This window comes from Rattus norvegicus, chromosome 19 (genome assembly GCF_036323735.1).
Source record: "Rattus norvegicus strain BN/NHsdMcwi chromosome 19, GRCr8, whole genome shotgun sequence".
NCBI lineage: Eukaryota > Metazoa > Chordata > Mammalia > Rodentia > Muridae > Rattus > Rattus norvegicus.
This window is the reverse complement of record NC_086037.1, coordinates 56,852,127-56,866,553: the sequence shown is the minus strand read 5'-3', so window position 1 is coordinate 56,866,553 and position 14,427 is coordinate 56,852,127. Positions and strand designations below refer to the sequence as shown.

At 45.7% G+C, this 14,427-nt stretch overlaps 1 protein-coding gene across 9 annotated transcripts in view; it reads left to right on the top strand.

Moving 5' to 3' along the window:
- Positions 1–417: 417 nt before the first annotated feature.
- Positions 418–14,427, top strand: part of Adat1 (adenosine deaminase, tRNA-specific 1) — a 40,984-nt gene continuing 26,974 nt past the window's right edge. For 2 of the 9 annotated variants that reach the window (NM_001109611.2, NM_001396846.1), the window contains exons 1-7: positions 437–538; positions 2,333–2,518; positions 2,800–2,868; positions 5,118–5,172; positions 5,698–5,828; positions 9,648–10,251; positions 13,779–13,924. In NM_001109611.2, the coding sequence (NP_001103081.1) occupies positions 2,353–2,518; positions 2,800–2,868; positions 5,118–5,172; positions 5,698–5,828; positions 9,648–10,251; positions 13,779–13,924 (1,171 nt within the window). In that variant the 5' untranslated portion in view covers positions 437–538; positions 2,333–2,352. Of the gene's footprint in view, positions 665–2,332; positions 2,595–2,799; positions 2,869–5,117; positions 5,173–5,697; positions 5,829–9,647; positions 10,252–13,778; positions 13,925–14,427 lie in introns of those variants that run through there. The other 7 variants (XM_008772535.4, XM_006255635.5, XM_006255636.5 and 4 more) reach the window with 7 other exon arrangements.

The following is a 14,427-nucleotide window of genomic DNA, read 5'->3' as shown; positions in this document are numbered from 1 at the left end:
GCGGTTTGGTACCCAGCATCAATGTCAGGCAGCTGGCAACCTGAGATCCAGTTCCTTCCTCATGGCCTTTTCTAGCTGCCTTGGTCATTTGCATGCTCTTTTGTGCATAAATTGATAGAGGCATGGGCACATAAATCTTTTAAAAAATATTTATTACCCCTGAGAGAAATAAGAGGCAGATCATCCAAGCCCATGATAATCATACAGGATATGTTGTGACAGAGGTGAGAAACTGTCAGAGGATCTGCTTATAGTTCTATTCAGAATTCTGGTGAGTTGCGAGCTATATCGGTTTCATAGCTCTACTTTGGGAGGCAGCTTCCTCCCTTCACATCTTGGCTGTGGAACTGAGCTACGGTGACTCTGTTCCCAGAGACTACAAAGACCAGCGTGCTTTGCGGGCGGGGCTTTAAAGGAGCTGTCCTTTAGGGCGTCACTTCCGCAGCGCAGCCAGGTTCTGCGACCAGCGTGGCGGCAGAGGGAGAGGTTGCGGTGCGTGGATAGCAGGGTGTCAGTGTCTCCGGATCGGCGTCTCGGGGTTAGCGCCACACAACTGTCCTTGTGTGTGTGGGAGAAACTGTGAGGACCCGTGTCCACCGCTCCCACAGGGAGGGGGTCTCAGAGCCCTGATAGGCGCTCCAGCCCAGTGGAGCCCCACCTCGGGGTAGGAAGGGCGGGAAAAGGAGTGGGGTTTTTTTCAGCCTCTGCGACTGTTATTTATAGTCAAAGCAATGCCTTTTTGAGCTGCTTCTTATGAAGGGGTGTAGAGATGAATTACAGCGGACTCAGAATATCGAAACATTCGACTACTGCGTTGTCCTGTCAGCTACCTGAATGATGTGATGAAGTTTGGACTGCTTCGTCCCCTTCCTTGTTTTGTAGTTTGTAATATGTACCTCTAATTTAATGGCAGGTGTCTACCTTTATAAAATAAACTATTCTGTGATGCCTATCTGGAACTAACAGGATTCTGGGATTTCTCATGCTTTGTGCTCCTAGAAATACAAGACTTCTCTGTGTTAGACTTTAAAGTAGCAATCTCAGCCAGTTCCTGCCAGAATAATCATTACCATTTACTGCAAAATGTGCCTGCATTTTGCAGAAGTCTTAGAAATACCTTGCCAGAACATCGCATCAGAGCTCAGTTAAAAAAAAAAAACTATTCTGTTGTTTATTCTACAAATGCTCTGCTGTGTCTAGCCATCGTATGAGCTCATCTAAGGAGCTTTTTTTTTTTTTAATTTTTTTTTTTTATTTTATGTATTTGAGTACACTGTAGCTTCAGACACACCAGAAGAGGGCATCAGGTTTCATTACAGATGGTTGTGAGCCACCATGTGGTTGCTGGGATTTGAACTCAGGACCTCTGGAAGAGCAGCCAGTGCTCTTAACCGCTGAGCCATCTCTCCAGTCCCCAGGAGCTTTTTATATAATCGATTGAAGTCAAGATATATCCAGTGAGCACTAACAGCCAAGAGTGGGAGAACTTCTGCCAACCCTCGCAGGCCTCTTTCAGATCTGATCTTCTGTTAGGTTGTATGTTCCTGTTACATTGCTTTTTCTCTCCCCAACCAATTCAAATTTCTCAGATCACCAAATGTTGTATTCTCTTAATGCTAATCACAGTCGACATTGTTATATACATTTGCGTTTATAAGTATTTATAAGATGTTAGATACTAACTAGCCAGTTAATCCTGCCACTAAGGAGGCAGAGGCGGGCGATCACGGAATTCCAGGCCACCCAGGTCTACAGAGCAAGTCCTAGGACAGCCAGAGCTGTTACACAGAAAAACCCTATCTAGAAAAACAAAAAAGAAAAAATATTAAGTACTATTTGTCATGTTTTAACAGACATGAAAACTAGTCTACCCAGTTAATCTGTATTAAAACTGCAATTGGAACCTAGAAAGTATAACTCCATGCCCAACTTAACTTAAGTATAACTTAAGCACAACTGTTGTAAGAGCTTTTAGTGAGAGACTTTGGAAATTTGCTGGAGTGAGGCAGGTTCACCTTTCTGTTTGGAAAAGGAGGATAAGAACATTTGTCCAGAAAGAAACCTTGTAGGGTGACAATCTGCCCAAAGCAAGCTGAAATCCGAGAGGACAGTATAAAGCATAGTAAAGCCACATTCAGTAACTTAATCTTGAAGAAATAGCTTGCCTTCTGGGCTTCACTCTTTTCTCTATTAAAGATGGGAGGGGAGGGAATTAGTAAGAAAACCTTAGTCTGAGCTCCGTGGGTCTACCTTAGAGACTGCCGGAGCACTGGTGTGAGGCTCTGTGGCACTATGCTGGTTTTCCTCTGATGGTTTTGGCTTTCTATCATAGCCTCAGCTCCAGCTTCACCTATGTGGACCGCAGATGAGATTGCGCAGCTGTGCTATGCACACTACATCAAACTGCCCAAGCAGGGGAAGCCTGAGCCAAACCGTGAGTGGACTCTGTTGGCGGCTGTGGTGAAAATACAGACTCCAGCTAACCAAGCATGTGACACCCCTGATAAGCAGATACAAGGTGAGAGAGACCCTTTCTCCCTGTCAGCAACCACAGTACTGGTCGGAGAGTGCCCTGTGGGATGCGAACTATAATGGTAGGTGTTCTCCCGTTTTGTCCACCAGGTGGCGCAATGCTTCTGGTGGTGAAAACTACCCCAAGGGAACTGCAGCCCTGGTTAAATCCACCCGTGGGAATCCTCCAGAGAACTGAGGAATCTGGACTTACTAAACCGGAACACTAGGAAGCGTTCAGCCTCTGAGATTTCACTCCATTAATGATTTGGTTTTTTTTCCTTTCAGTGACAAAGGAAGTTGTCTCAATGGGAACAGGAACAAAATGCATAGGCCAGTCCAAGATGAGAGAGAGCGGTAAGCAAAGACCAGGCTCTAAATAGTGTCTCTGTGCTAAGTCCACACTGACTTTGCCAAGGAAGTGGGGTCATTCTGGTTGGAGTGGCTGACCCCTCATTTACTACTGATTGTCCCCTGAATTAGAAGACTGTTCTTTTATTTGGTTTGTGTTGTTGTTATTGTCGTTTAAGACAGGGATTCTTTGTGTAGCCCTGGCAGTCCTGGAATTCTATAGACCAGGCTGGCCTTGAACTCACAGAGATCATCCACTTCCTCATCCCAAGCACTGGGACTAAAGGGCATCAGATCCCATTACAGATGGTTGTGAGCCACCACGTGGTTGCTGGGAATTGGACTCAGGACCTCTGGAAGAGCAGTCAGTGCTCTTAACCACTGAGCCACCTCTCCAGCCTGTCCATTCTTTTTTTAAAATGAGAATTCAAAGCTGAACATGGTGCATTCCTGTAAACCCCCACACTAGATGCTGGGGCAAGAAGTCCAAGACTAGCATAGTAAATTCTCTGCCTCCAGAAAATAAAAAAGGGAAAGAAATCCCAATCGGAGGAAAAACCACCAGGAACATGCTTCTGAAAGGCAGTCAACATTCCCCTGTTTGAACCAAAGGTTCCTGAGTTCCATCATTCCACGTTCTATCTGGAAGGCAGTTGGGCTTAAAAGCAAGGAGGAGGAGCAGCCTCAGGGGCTTCTGAAGCCCAGGAAGCAGTCTTGAATTAAATAGATCATCGGCATCAGCAGAGGTCCCTTCCATTGTCCTAGCCGTGTCTCCCGTATTTGAAGACGATGTCGTGTCCACTGTGGAAATGTGTCACTGTGAGCATAAATGTGGTGCTGTGATGTAGGACTTAGAGATACAGGATTTCTGTAGCTGTGGACACAAGCCTGCAATCTCAGTGGCTGGGGAAGCAGAGGCAGCAGGGGGATCTAAATTTCAAGGCCTGTTTGGGCCACAAATGAGTTGAAGAATAGCTTAGCCAGCTTAGTGAAACCCCATGTCAAAAAAGATAGAGTTGGTGTCAGGGTTGGCGGCGCATGGTTTCAAGCCCAGCACTCAGAAAGCCGAGACCGGTGAATTTCTGTGGTATTCTGTGCCATGAGCCCCAGGCCAGCAGAGCTTCAGGGTGAAACCCTGCCTGTCACCCAGCCTCAAGGTGAGGTTGAATCCCTGAATCCACGTTGTAGAAGAAGAAAGCCGACTGCTTTGAATTGTCGTCCAACCTCTACATGCAACTTGTATTACCTGCCCACACATCATGGCACATACATACAAAATACATAAAAATGTGCTAAGAGATCTGTTAAAAAGTTAGAGAATCTGGGGCCATAGCTCAGGGGCAGTACACTTGCCTAGCTGCATAAGACCCTAGACTTAACCTTCAAGCACTTCAAAGATTGTTTCTATAAATCAGTGGTTCTCAACTAGAGGAACTTTGTCTTGGTTCTTTTTGGGCTTTTTTATTATTTGTTGAGTATTTTGAGATGAGATCTTACTATGTGTACTAGGCTTATCTGTAAATTGCTGTGTTGTTCAGTCTGGCCTCGAACTCAAGGTAGTCCTGCCTAAGCCAGGGGTTACATAGACCAGTATGGACAGCAACCACTGGCAATTTTGTACCCACAGTATCTTGGGAGTTGTCCAGAAGTATTTTGGTCATTACCACATGGGCAGGGGATTCTTGGCATCTTGTGGGTAAAGGATCCGATTTATTTTTGCTTGTTGTCTGTTTGTTTGAGAGTCTGTGTAGCCCTTGCAGGCCTAGAACTCCTTGTATAAACTGGGCTGGCCTCAGACTCACAGAGATCCACCAGCCTCTGCCTCCCAAATGCTAGGATTAAAGATATGTGCCATGACTCCCACTCCATCATATATTCTATAGGCTTTCCCCTGTACAAAGGATTTTATGGTCCCATATATTGAGAAACTCAAGCTCAAAGCCCTCTAAGAGGTAACATGACGGGGCTGGAGAGATGGCTCAGCGGTTAAGAGCACTGGCTACTCTTCCAGAGGTCCTGAGTTCAATTCCCAGCAACCACATGGTGGCTCACAAACCTCTGGAAATGGGATCCGATGCCCTCTTCTGGTGTGTCTGAAGACAAATACAGTGTACTTTAAAAAAAAAAAAAAAAAAAAAAAAAAAAGAGGTAACATGATCATCCTGAAGACTGGTGTGAGGACACTGCTGTATTTTCCTCCAGGCTTTCTGGATCCCATGCTTTCATTTACAGTATACGTCTTGTCTTTGCCACAGGAGACATCCTCAATGACAGCCATGCTGAGGTCATAGCCAGAAGGAGTTTCCAGAGGTAAGACCACACTCCTGACCACAGGCCATGTCTGGGGCGGGGTTTGCATTCTAATAAGTTTGAGTTCATGCAGATCCTGTCTCATGGAACTATCCAGGTATAGGTTAGTGGTTCTCAAACCTGGGTATGCCTCAGAGTCCCCTGCTCAAACCCAGGGTTCTGTGGCTGGGGTATAGCTTAGTGATGGGACACTGGCCTGGCGCATCAGGCTTCTGGGATGTCTGGCCTCCCTGCAGAGATTCTGGCCTCCGTAGATCAGAGTGAAGCCTGAGATCTTCCTGACCTTTACAAAGGACTCGTTTCTATCATTCCCATAATGCCCGATCATGACCAGTCTATTGTAACCCTCTCCTGTACTTACCCAACCCGAGAGCTCTCTATAGCACAGAAGTGTGCTGTTTATTCAACTTGTTTTCTAATGCTGGGGATCAAGCCAAGGGTGTCACATATGCCAGGCCCTCAGCATGTAAGGTGCCCTGAACTATGTCACCAGCCTACCCCTCACTCGGCACCTTGCACCCTCAGGTACATCCTCCATCAGCTCCATGTGGCGGCCGTCCTAAAGGAAGACAGCATCTTCCTTCCTGGCACTCAGAGAGGACTGTGGAGGCTCAGACCTGACCTGTCTTTTGTGTTTTTCTCTAGCCACACACCCTGTAAGTATAGTCAAGCCTTGGGAGTAATGTCACGTTAACTGCTTCCCAATGTCTGTCTCCCTCATAGAGATGTTTCTCTGAAACGTAATTCTGGCTGAAAAGAGCTAGAACTAGTGGCAGTGACTATTTATAGACACAGTCACACTGCGTGTGGGGGAAAGCAAAAGGCAGATGCAGGGCAGTGTGGAGTCTTACACTGTGAGTTCTCAAAAGTCAGGACTGGGCATCTTCAAGCTTAACCCCTACGAAGTACAATGTAATTATTGGGGCTCAAAAGTACAAAGTTTTAATGCAGTAACTAATCTTTTTTTTTTTTTTTAAGATTTATTTATTTATTTATTTATTTATTTATTTATTATATATAAGTACACTGTAGCTGTCCTCAGACACACCAGAAGAGGGCATCGGATCTCTCCACAGATGGCTGTGAGCCACCATGTGGTTGCTGGGAATTGAACTCATGACCTCTAGAAGAGCAGTCGGGTGCTCTTAACCGCTAAGCCATCTCTCCAGCCCTGCAGTAACTAATTTTAAAGCCCATTTTATTCATCTATTCATTGAATAAATATTTATTTCTCTCTCTCTCTTTTTTTTTGAGACTTTTTATTTAGAGAGAAAGAGAGACTGTGTATGTTCCCATGTGTATACACAGAGGTCGGAAGACAACTTGTAGTTTCTAGACTGGTTCCTTGCTTCCACTGGCTGGGTTCTGGAGATGGAGCTCAGTTCATTAGGCTTGGAAACAAACACCTTTACATGCTGAGCCCTCTCACTGGAGTGACAGAGGCTTGTGCTAAGCTATTCTACCTGGCCTTGAACTTCAGGCATCTTCCTGCCTCAGTCTCCCGAGTGTAGGGAATGCAGGCATAGTCCACACACCCGGCCTCGGTTTTTGTAGTTTTAGTACAGTTCTGCTGTTAGTCCTCCTAGCCCTGACCTCCTGAGGTTACAGGAGTGAGCCACCGTTCCTGTCATGAAGCCATATGCTCTAATACTGGACACCATAGGGACACTGAGCTTAAAGCAGTAGACAGGAAGAGAGCTCCATGGTAAAGCACTTGCTTCACATGAGTAAAGATCTGGGCGATATAGCCAGGATGTCAGCCTGCCAAGGGACTACTCACACCAGGGCGCTCAGGGCCATGCTGCTCTGTGGGTGTCTGCAAAACAAGACACTCAAGCCTGTAGACGTGCTGTAGGTCATTCAAATGTAAAGGTTGTTAGAATCTTTTTTAAGTGAGAGTGTGGTGATTTGGGGAGGACAGAGGTCATTAGTGAGATGTAGACAATTGAATAAATGTAAGAGAACTTCAGGAGGACAGTGGGCTTCGTGATTGTTTATGAAGGATGAGGAGAAGGCGAAGATGACTTCTCCTCAGGGCTTTGGAAGAAGAATGACTGTGTGCTGAGAAGTGGGAGGAAGAACATCTGTGGAGGGGTTAGGTTCTTCCTTTTGTTGATTGTGGGCTGGAGAGATGGCTCAGCGGTTAAGAGCACTGACTGCTCTTCCAGAGGTCCTGAGTTCAAATCCCAGCAACCACATGGTGGCTCACAACCATCTGTAATGGGATCCAATGCCCTCTTCTGGTGTGTCTAAAGTCAGCTACGGTGTACTCGTATATAATAAATAAATAAATAAATCTCTAAAAAAAAAAAAAAAACCCTTTTGTTAATTGTAATAATTGGACTTTTGTTTTGCTTTTTTAAGATCTTAACTAAGAACTTGGCAGTCCTCTGTTGAGCTTAAAAACTCTGGAAATGGTTTTGCTGGAAAAAAAATCTTCTGCCACTGACATAACTCTCTTGGTTCATGAGTAATCTTACAACGTGGTGCTCCCCCACCCATGGCGTATCTGTAGAGGGCGGCACATTGCCCTGACATTTACGTCTTATTGCTGGTGAATAATTTGGTGTCTCAGTTAGCTGTTTTAGACTCTTGCCTTTGTGTTTTATCGGTGTGAGTCAGCCTCCTGTACTCTGGCATTCTGTAGAGATCACAGCTCAGCCTACAGAGTAGGAGGTGGACCCCAGTGAATTCTCCAACGTTGCCATCACCTTGTAAGGTCTCTGGAAGTCAGCCAGGCAGCCTGTCCTGCGACATTTCTCCTGTGTCCCTCTTGCTTTTTCTACTCTTGTTATAAAGACAAGTATACTTTGCACACTGAAAAAGCAACACCCATTGGGTTGGTGTCTGAAGAAATAGCTTCCTTCTCAAGGGAGTTCTGCACTTTCCCCCGACCTCAGGTTTTCTTTGGTTTCCGTGGGCACAGAATAGATGGGGACTCTGTAGTCCAGCACAGGGAGACACCGGAGGTTTTAGAAACACTGGTATGGACTGGACTTTGCAGTTTATTGTGGGACTTTTCTGTGAGAACATGCATCCTAAAATCCCCAAGATGAGGGTATTATGAATACTGTTTGTCAAGGTTACTCAGCCATGAAATAAGCCACTACCTTTTTCCAGGGCATCTTACAGGCTCTCAGTCCACAAGTGCCCTTGGGAAACCTTGCTCATTGTAAATCAGTAGTTGTCAGGCCGGAGGCTCTAACTTGGTGGTAAAGTGCTTGCCAGTCTGAGGCCAGTCTCCATTACAGAAGACCTCATCTCAAAAGAGAAAATGAACGAAAGTTTCATGGGTGTAGAGGCTGAGAAACTCTGGTCTGAAGCAGTGTTTCTAAAACATCCTTGTGGTAGAAATAACTTGAGATATTTGTGTAAATGTTCAGTTTTTCATAATTCTCTCATGGAGAAGTTCTAACTCACAGGGTCTAGGAAGGAGCTCATCGAGACCTCAGAGACTCATTTGGACCTTGCTGTCCTGCCACATGTGTCTGTTTACATGTGATATAGTGTTAACTTTTAAAGCTGTATATGCTTACTGTTACTTATATGATGATTATGTGGGTGGTTATGTGTGCCACTTGCATACAAGTGCCAGCAGAGACGGGGAGTCAGGTCCCTTGGAACTGGAATTACAGGAGATTATAACCTGATGTGGGTGCTGGGAGCTGAACCTGGGCCCGTGGAAGAACAGCATGCACTCTTAACCACTGAGCCCACCTCCCCAGCACTGGTGTTAACTGATTGTTGAGGAAAGGAGAGTGTCCGTGGAAGTCTCATGTGAAGTGTTTGCCATCACCCATTAGGCCCGATTCGAATCTCTAGAACCTGCATAAAGCCAGACACAGTAGGTCATACCTGTAATCCCAGCACTCCTATGACAGAATGGATTGCTGGCGTATGCATCAGGAAACAAGATTCTGTCTCCAAGAGGAGGGTGAGGGCTGTGCCACGCCATGTGCACACCTGTGTGTGAGCATGCAGTTTGGGGTTTGTATTTGTTTTTCCTTTTTTAAAGACGGTTGCAATCATCCCCCTCTGCCCTTAGGCCTGTGCTTTACCAAGGTTTATCACCCGCCTACCTCTCAACTCTCCTAGGCTTAGCTGACTCTTTAGCTTGTATCAGAATGGCCTACTCAGTTATTAGCAGATTTCTGGGCCCCACCTTCAGAGTTTCTGGTTCAGGATGTATATTAGGTCCCAAGAGTTTGCTACACACACACACACACACACACACATACACACACACACACACACACAGAGAGAGAGAGAGAGAGAGAGAGAGAGAGAGAGAGAGAGAGAGAGAGAGAACACGAATGAATTCAGGATCTCCTGCTTGCCAGACAGTCACTCTGCCACTGAGCTCTCTCCAGCCTCACAGTTTGCATTTCTCACTCATATGGGATGTCACTGTCACTGTCATTGGTCAGGGAGACTCCCTCTGAGAATCACTGGTTGAGGGGTTCCTTCTCACACAGGTGGGGACGCCTCCATCATTCCAAAGCTTGAGTTTGAAGAACAGCCTTGCTGTCCTGTCATCAGAAATTGGGCCAACAACTCACCTGGAGAAGGGAGCGAGACTCTAGAAGGTTCTAGAAATAAAAGGAGCTGTGAAGGCCCTGACAGTCCTGTAGCCAAGAAGAAAAGGCTTGGAACACCTGCTGGTTCCCTCTCCGATTGTGTAGCTCACCATGGGGCACAGGAAAGTGGTCCAGCCAAACCAGATGCCAGCAGCTCTGGTCTCACCAAGGAGGAACTGGATGCTGTCAATGGAACAGCTTCCGGTAGCTTCAAAGTGGTGGACATATACAGAACGGGAGCCAAGTGTGTTCCTGGAGAAACTGGAGACTTGAGAAAGCCAGGTGCTGCCTATCACCAGGTGGGGCTACTTCGTGTGAAGCCTGGCCGGGGAGACAGGACATGCTCCATGTCCTGTAGTGACAAGATGGCGAGGTGGAATGTCCTTGGATGCCAGGGCGCACTGCTAATGCACTTCCTGGAGAAGCCCATCTACCTGTCAGCCGTGGTCATCGGGCAGTGCCCATACAGCCAGGAAGCCATGAGGAGAGCACTGACGGGCAGGTGAGGAGTGGGGAGGGCAGCAGAAGGCGAGCCAGAAGCCAGACGTCTACCCGGCAGACTCCTCAGTTTACGTCTTGTCACCTTTCCTAGAGAAATAACTAAGAACGTCTGAGGCTGAGGCTTGCACTGTGTGTACAGGAACTTAAAGAAACGGAAGGAAGGAAGGAATGCGGTACACTTGGAAGTTAACTGACTTTTATTTTTGTTAAGAATAGTATTGATAAATCTTTAATGTAGAAAGATGTCTGTGATGTCTGAGAGCAATTTGGAAGATGAAGTGAGCTCCGTCTTGGTCTTAACATCTGTCCGTGCACAGAAAGCTGTGGAGCTGCAGGTCGGGATTACCTGAGTCATGCTGTTACGGTCTGTTTTCCGTTATCATTTCTCTGCTGTCTGCTTCTGCAGTAAGCAGAGCAATTGCCAGTGCTGGGATGCATCTCAGGCGGGGGAGTGCCTGCTGGATTTGACTGACGCTCTAGGTTGAATCTCAGCACCGCATAACACTGGGTGTGATGACTGGAGACACAGACTTCTGGTCTTAGCATTTGGGGCAGGGAAGGGGGAGACAGGAAGATCAGAAGTTCATGGTTACCCTGAGCTACATAGGGAGTTTGAGGCCAGCCTAGGCTACATGAGATCCAGTCTCAAAAAGGAAAAAAAAAGGGGGAAAAAAGCAGGCAAGCAAACAAGAAACAGTTTTTGAAAACTAAATATTAGTTTTCATTCCTTGAGTGACAATTTTGGAATTTTGGTTTCTTTTTAAAACACAGAATGTTGTAAGATTATGCTTCGATCTTAATCCCAGGCGTGGGACTGACCGAATCCCACTCCAGCAGGGCCTGACTTTGCCAGCTGCAGGTAGTCTCTGCCACTGTGTGATGTCTGGAGTTCTGGGGACTCTTCCTTCCAGGGTATATAAACACCAGCCCTGACAGCCAAGGCTGCTGGCCATTGGTCATTTCAGGGGGTTGGTTGCAGGTTGCTAGTAGTTGTGCTCTAAGAAACAAAAGGAAAGTAGATTCGGAGATCTCTCTCTCTCGCTCTCTCTCTCTCTCTCTCTCTCGCTCTCTCTCTCTCTCTCGCTCTATTCTTCTTTCCCTCCTCTAGTGATAGGGTTGAAACCAGGGGAATAGAAGGTAGGAAAAAGAACCCACAAAGCAGCAAAGGCCAGCTACAAATCCCAGTGCTCAGGAAGCTAAAATAGGGGGATTCAAGTTCAAGTCCAATCTAGGCTACATCTGCAAGAGAAAGACCATGTCTTGAGCTGGAGAGATGGCTCAGCAGTTAGGAGCACTGACTGCTCTTACAGAGGTCCAGAGTTCAATTCCCAGCAACCACATGGTCGCTCACAACCATCTGTAATGGGATCTGGTACCTTCTTCTAGTGTGTTTGAAGCTACAGCGTACTCATATAAATAAAAATATAAAAATTAAAAACACTAAAAAAGGCCATGTCTCAAAAAGGAAAAAAACAGCTATACACGTGGCCACTCTGGTATGTGCTATAATAAATTAGAGTTAGAGAGGCATCATGGGCACACAGCCTGGGAAGCAGATTCCAAAAGCAGGACCCTAGACAGAACCTAGCACTCCCACTCATGCCCATGCCCAAGAGAAGTGAAAATGTACATTCCCATTGAAACATACAGAGCTGTGTATAGCAGCATGTTGGAAGGAGCCCAAATGCTTATCAAGGGATAAAGGGACAAATGAAGAAGGTATAGTGCATCTCCAGGCATGGCGACATACGTCTTCAGTCCCAGCACTCAGGGAGTCTGAGGCAGTTGGACCTTTGTGAGCTTCAAGGCCAGTCTGATCTACATACTGAGTCCTAGGACAGCCAGGGATACATGTGAGACCCTGTCTTAGAAAGCAAACAGTAGGGCTGGAGAGATGGCTCAGCGGTTAAGAGCACCCGACTGCTCTTCCAGAGGTCCTGAGTTCAATTCCCAGCAACCACATGGTGACTGGCAACCATCTGTAATGAGATCTGATGCCCTTTTCTGGTATTTCTGAAGAGAGCAGCAGGATATGCATATAAATAAAATAAATACATAAATCTTTTTTTTTATTCTTTTTTTTCGGAGCTGGGGACCGAACCCAGGGCCTTGCGCTTCCTAGGCAAGCGCTCTGCCACTGAGCCAAATCCCCAACCCCATAAATCTTTTAAAAAAACAAGCAAACCAAAAAAAAAAAAAAAAAGTAGTACAATTAAACAAGCAAATACTATTCACTCTTACAAAGGATTGGAGTACCAACATTAAGTTGCATTAAGTTCAACGCTAACCTGGCTCTGTGAGATCCGGTCTCAGAAAAAAGACTGGTGGGGGCTGGAGAGATGGCTCAGTGGTTAAGAGCACTGACTGCTCTTCCAGGGGTCCTGAGTTCAATTCCCAGCAACCACATGGTGGCTCACAACCATCTGTAATGAGATCTGATGACCTCTTCTGGTGTCTGAAGACAGCTAAAGTCTTATATACAATACTTATATATAATAAATAAAAAAACCTTAAGAAAAAAAGAAAAAAGACTGGTGTTCAGATCCGTGGGGTACAGCATCCATGAGAGTGAACCATTAAATCTCAAGCTAGTGAAGTAAGCCACACATGGTTGACTCCATTGCTGTAAAATAACCAATAAAGGGCGAGTCCATAGAGATCCGCGCTCGATACGGGAGCTGGAGACGGGCAAGGAGTGTGGTGTTGACTGCTAATGGTTATAAAGTTTCTGAGATTTGAAGTTCCCGTCTGCACTGGATTTGCATCATGTGAGCACCTGGCTTGTTCAGAAAAGGAAAAGTACAACTTTTATAATAAAGAATCATTTTAGTTCCTAGGATTTCCTAGGAAGCCTGTGTGAACAAGGTAAAGTGTAAGTTTCTAAAAATAAGAATGAAGTTTTAGATTTCAGATACCACCGATGAACATTAACTCTGTCTTTAGCTATGCCTCAGAACAATAGGATGGGATCTTTTTTTTAAGCCATGAACTTCTTGCTGGGGCTGTGGGTGTGTTGCTCCGTTGGTAGGCTGCTTGCTGGCTGGGATAAGTAAGGTTCTCTGATCCTCAGTACCTCATAAAACACGGTAGACTTGGTGCACACCAGTAATCTTAGCACTCAGGAGGCAGAGGCAGGAGGATCAGAATTTCAAGGTCATCCTCTGCCGTAATTCAGGTTCATGACCATCCTAGGCTATATGGGAACTTGTCTCAAGTAAGTAAGTAAATAAATAAATAAACAAACAAACAAATCCAGGAACTTGCTCCGGAGACCAGGCTGGTCTAAGACTCACAGAAATCCACCTGCCTCTGCCTCCTGAGTGCTGGAATTAAACATGTATGCTGCCACCACCTGACTTGTTTTAAAAGTTCTTACTGTGCAAAATCTGGCATGTTTCACTTGTTCCACCTCAGTAAGTAAACAAATTCACTCAGCTGACTCTTGTAAGGCTTGGGGACCATGAACAACTATCTGAGAGTCTTTTCTTAAGGTGCATCTAAACTGAATGCATTTTCCCTTATACGTAGGTGTCAGGAAACCTTGGTTTTACCCAGAGGCTTTGAAGTTCAAGAGCTGAAAATACAGCAGTCGAGTTTGCTCTTTGAACAGAGCCGCTGTGCAGTCCACAGGAAAAGAGGGGACAGTCCAGGCCGACTCGTCCCTTGTGGGGCAGGTAAGGGATCACAGACTGCCCTAAGCGGGTCAGCATCAGGCAAGCCTAGGAGGATAGTGGGAACGCCAGTGTGTTCCTTGGAAAATTCCCTGTGAGGTCCTGGCTAGGTCACTTACCTTGTCTTGGCCTTCTTTATTTTTAGATTAGAAGAATGTTGCCTATCCTGGCTATTATGAGAATTAAGAAATTCTGTTTAAATATACATATTAATATATATAAATTTATAATTCTGTACCTGGCATATAATACATTTTCAATGAAAATTGTAAGCTAGGAGCCAGTGAAATGGCTTAGTAGGTAAAGGCACACTTTCTAACAAACCTGATAACTCCAGATTGATCCCTGAAATCCACAATGGGAGCAAAGACCTCACCTCCCCTTAGCTTGTCCTCTGACATTCACATATGCACCACGACATATGTATGCCTCTCCCAATAAATAAGTATACTAAAAAATTAAATTGTAAGCTATAATAATAATCACACTGATGTCACTGAACCCTG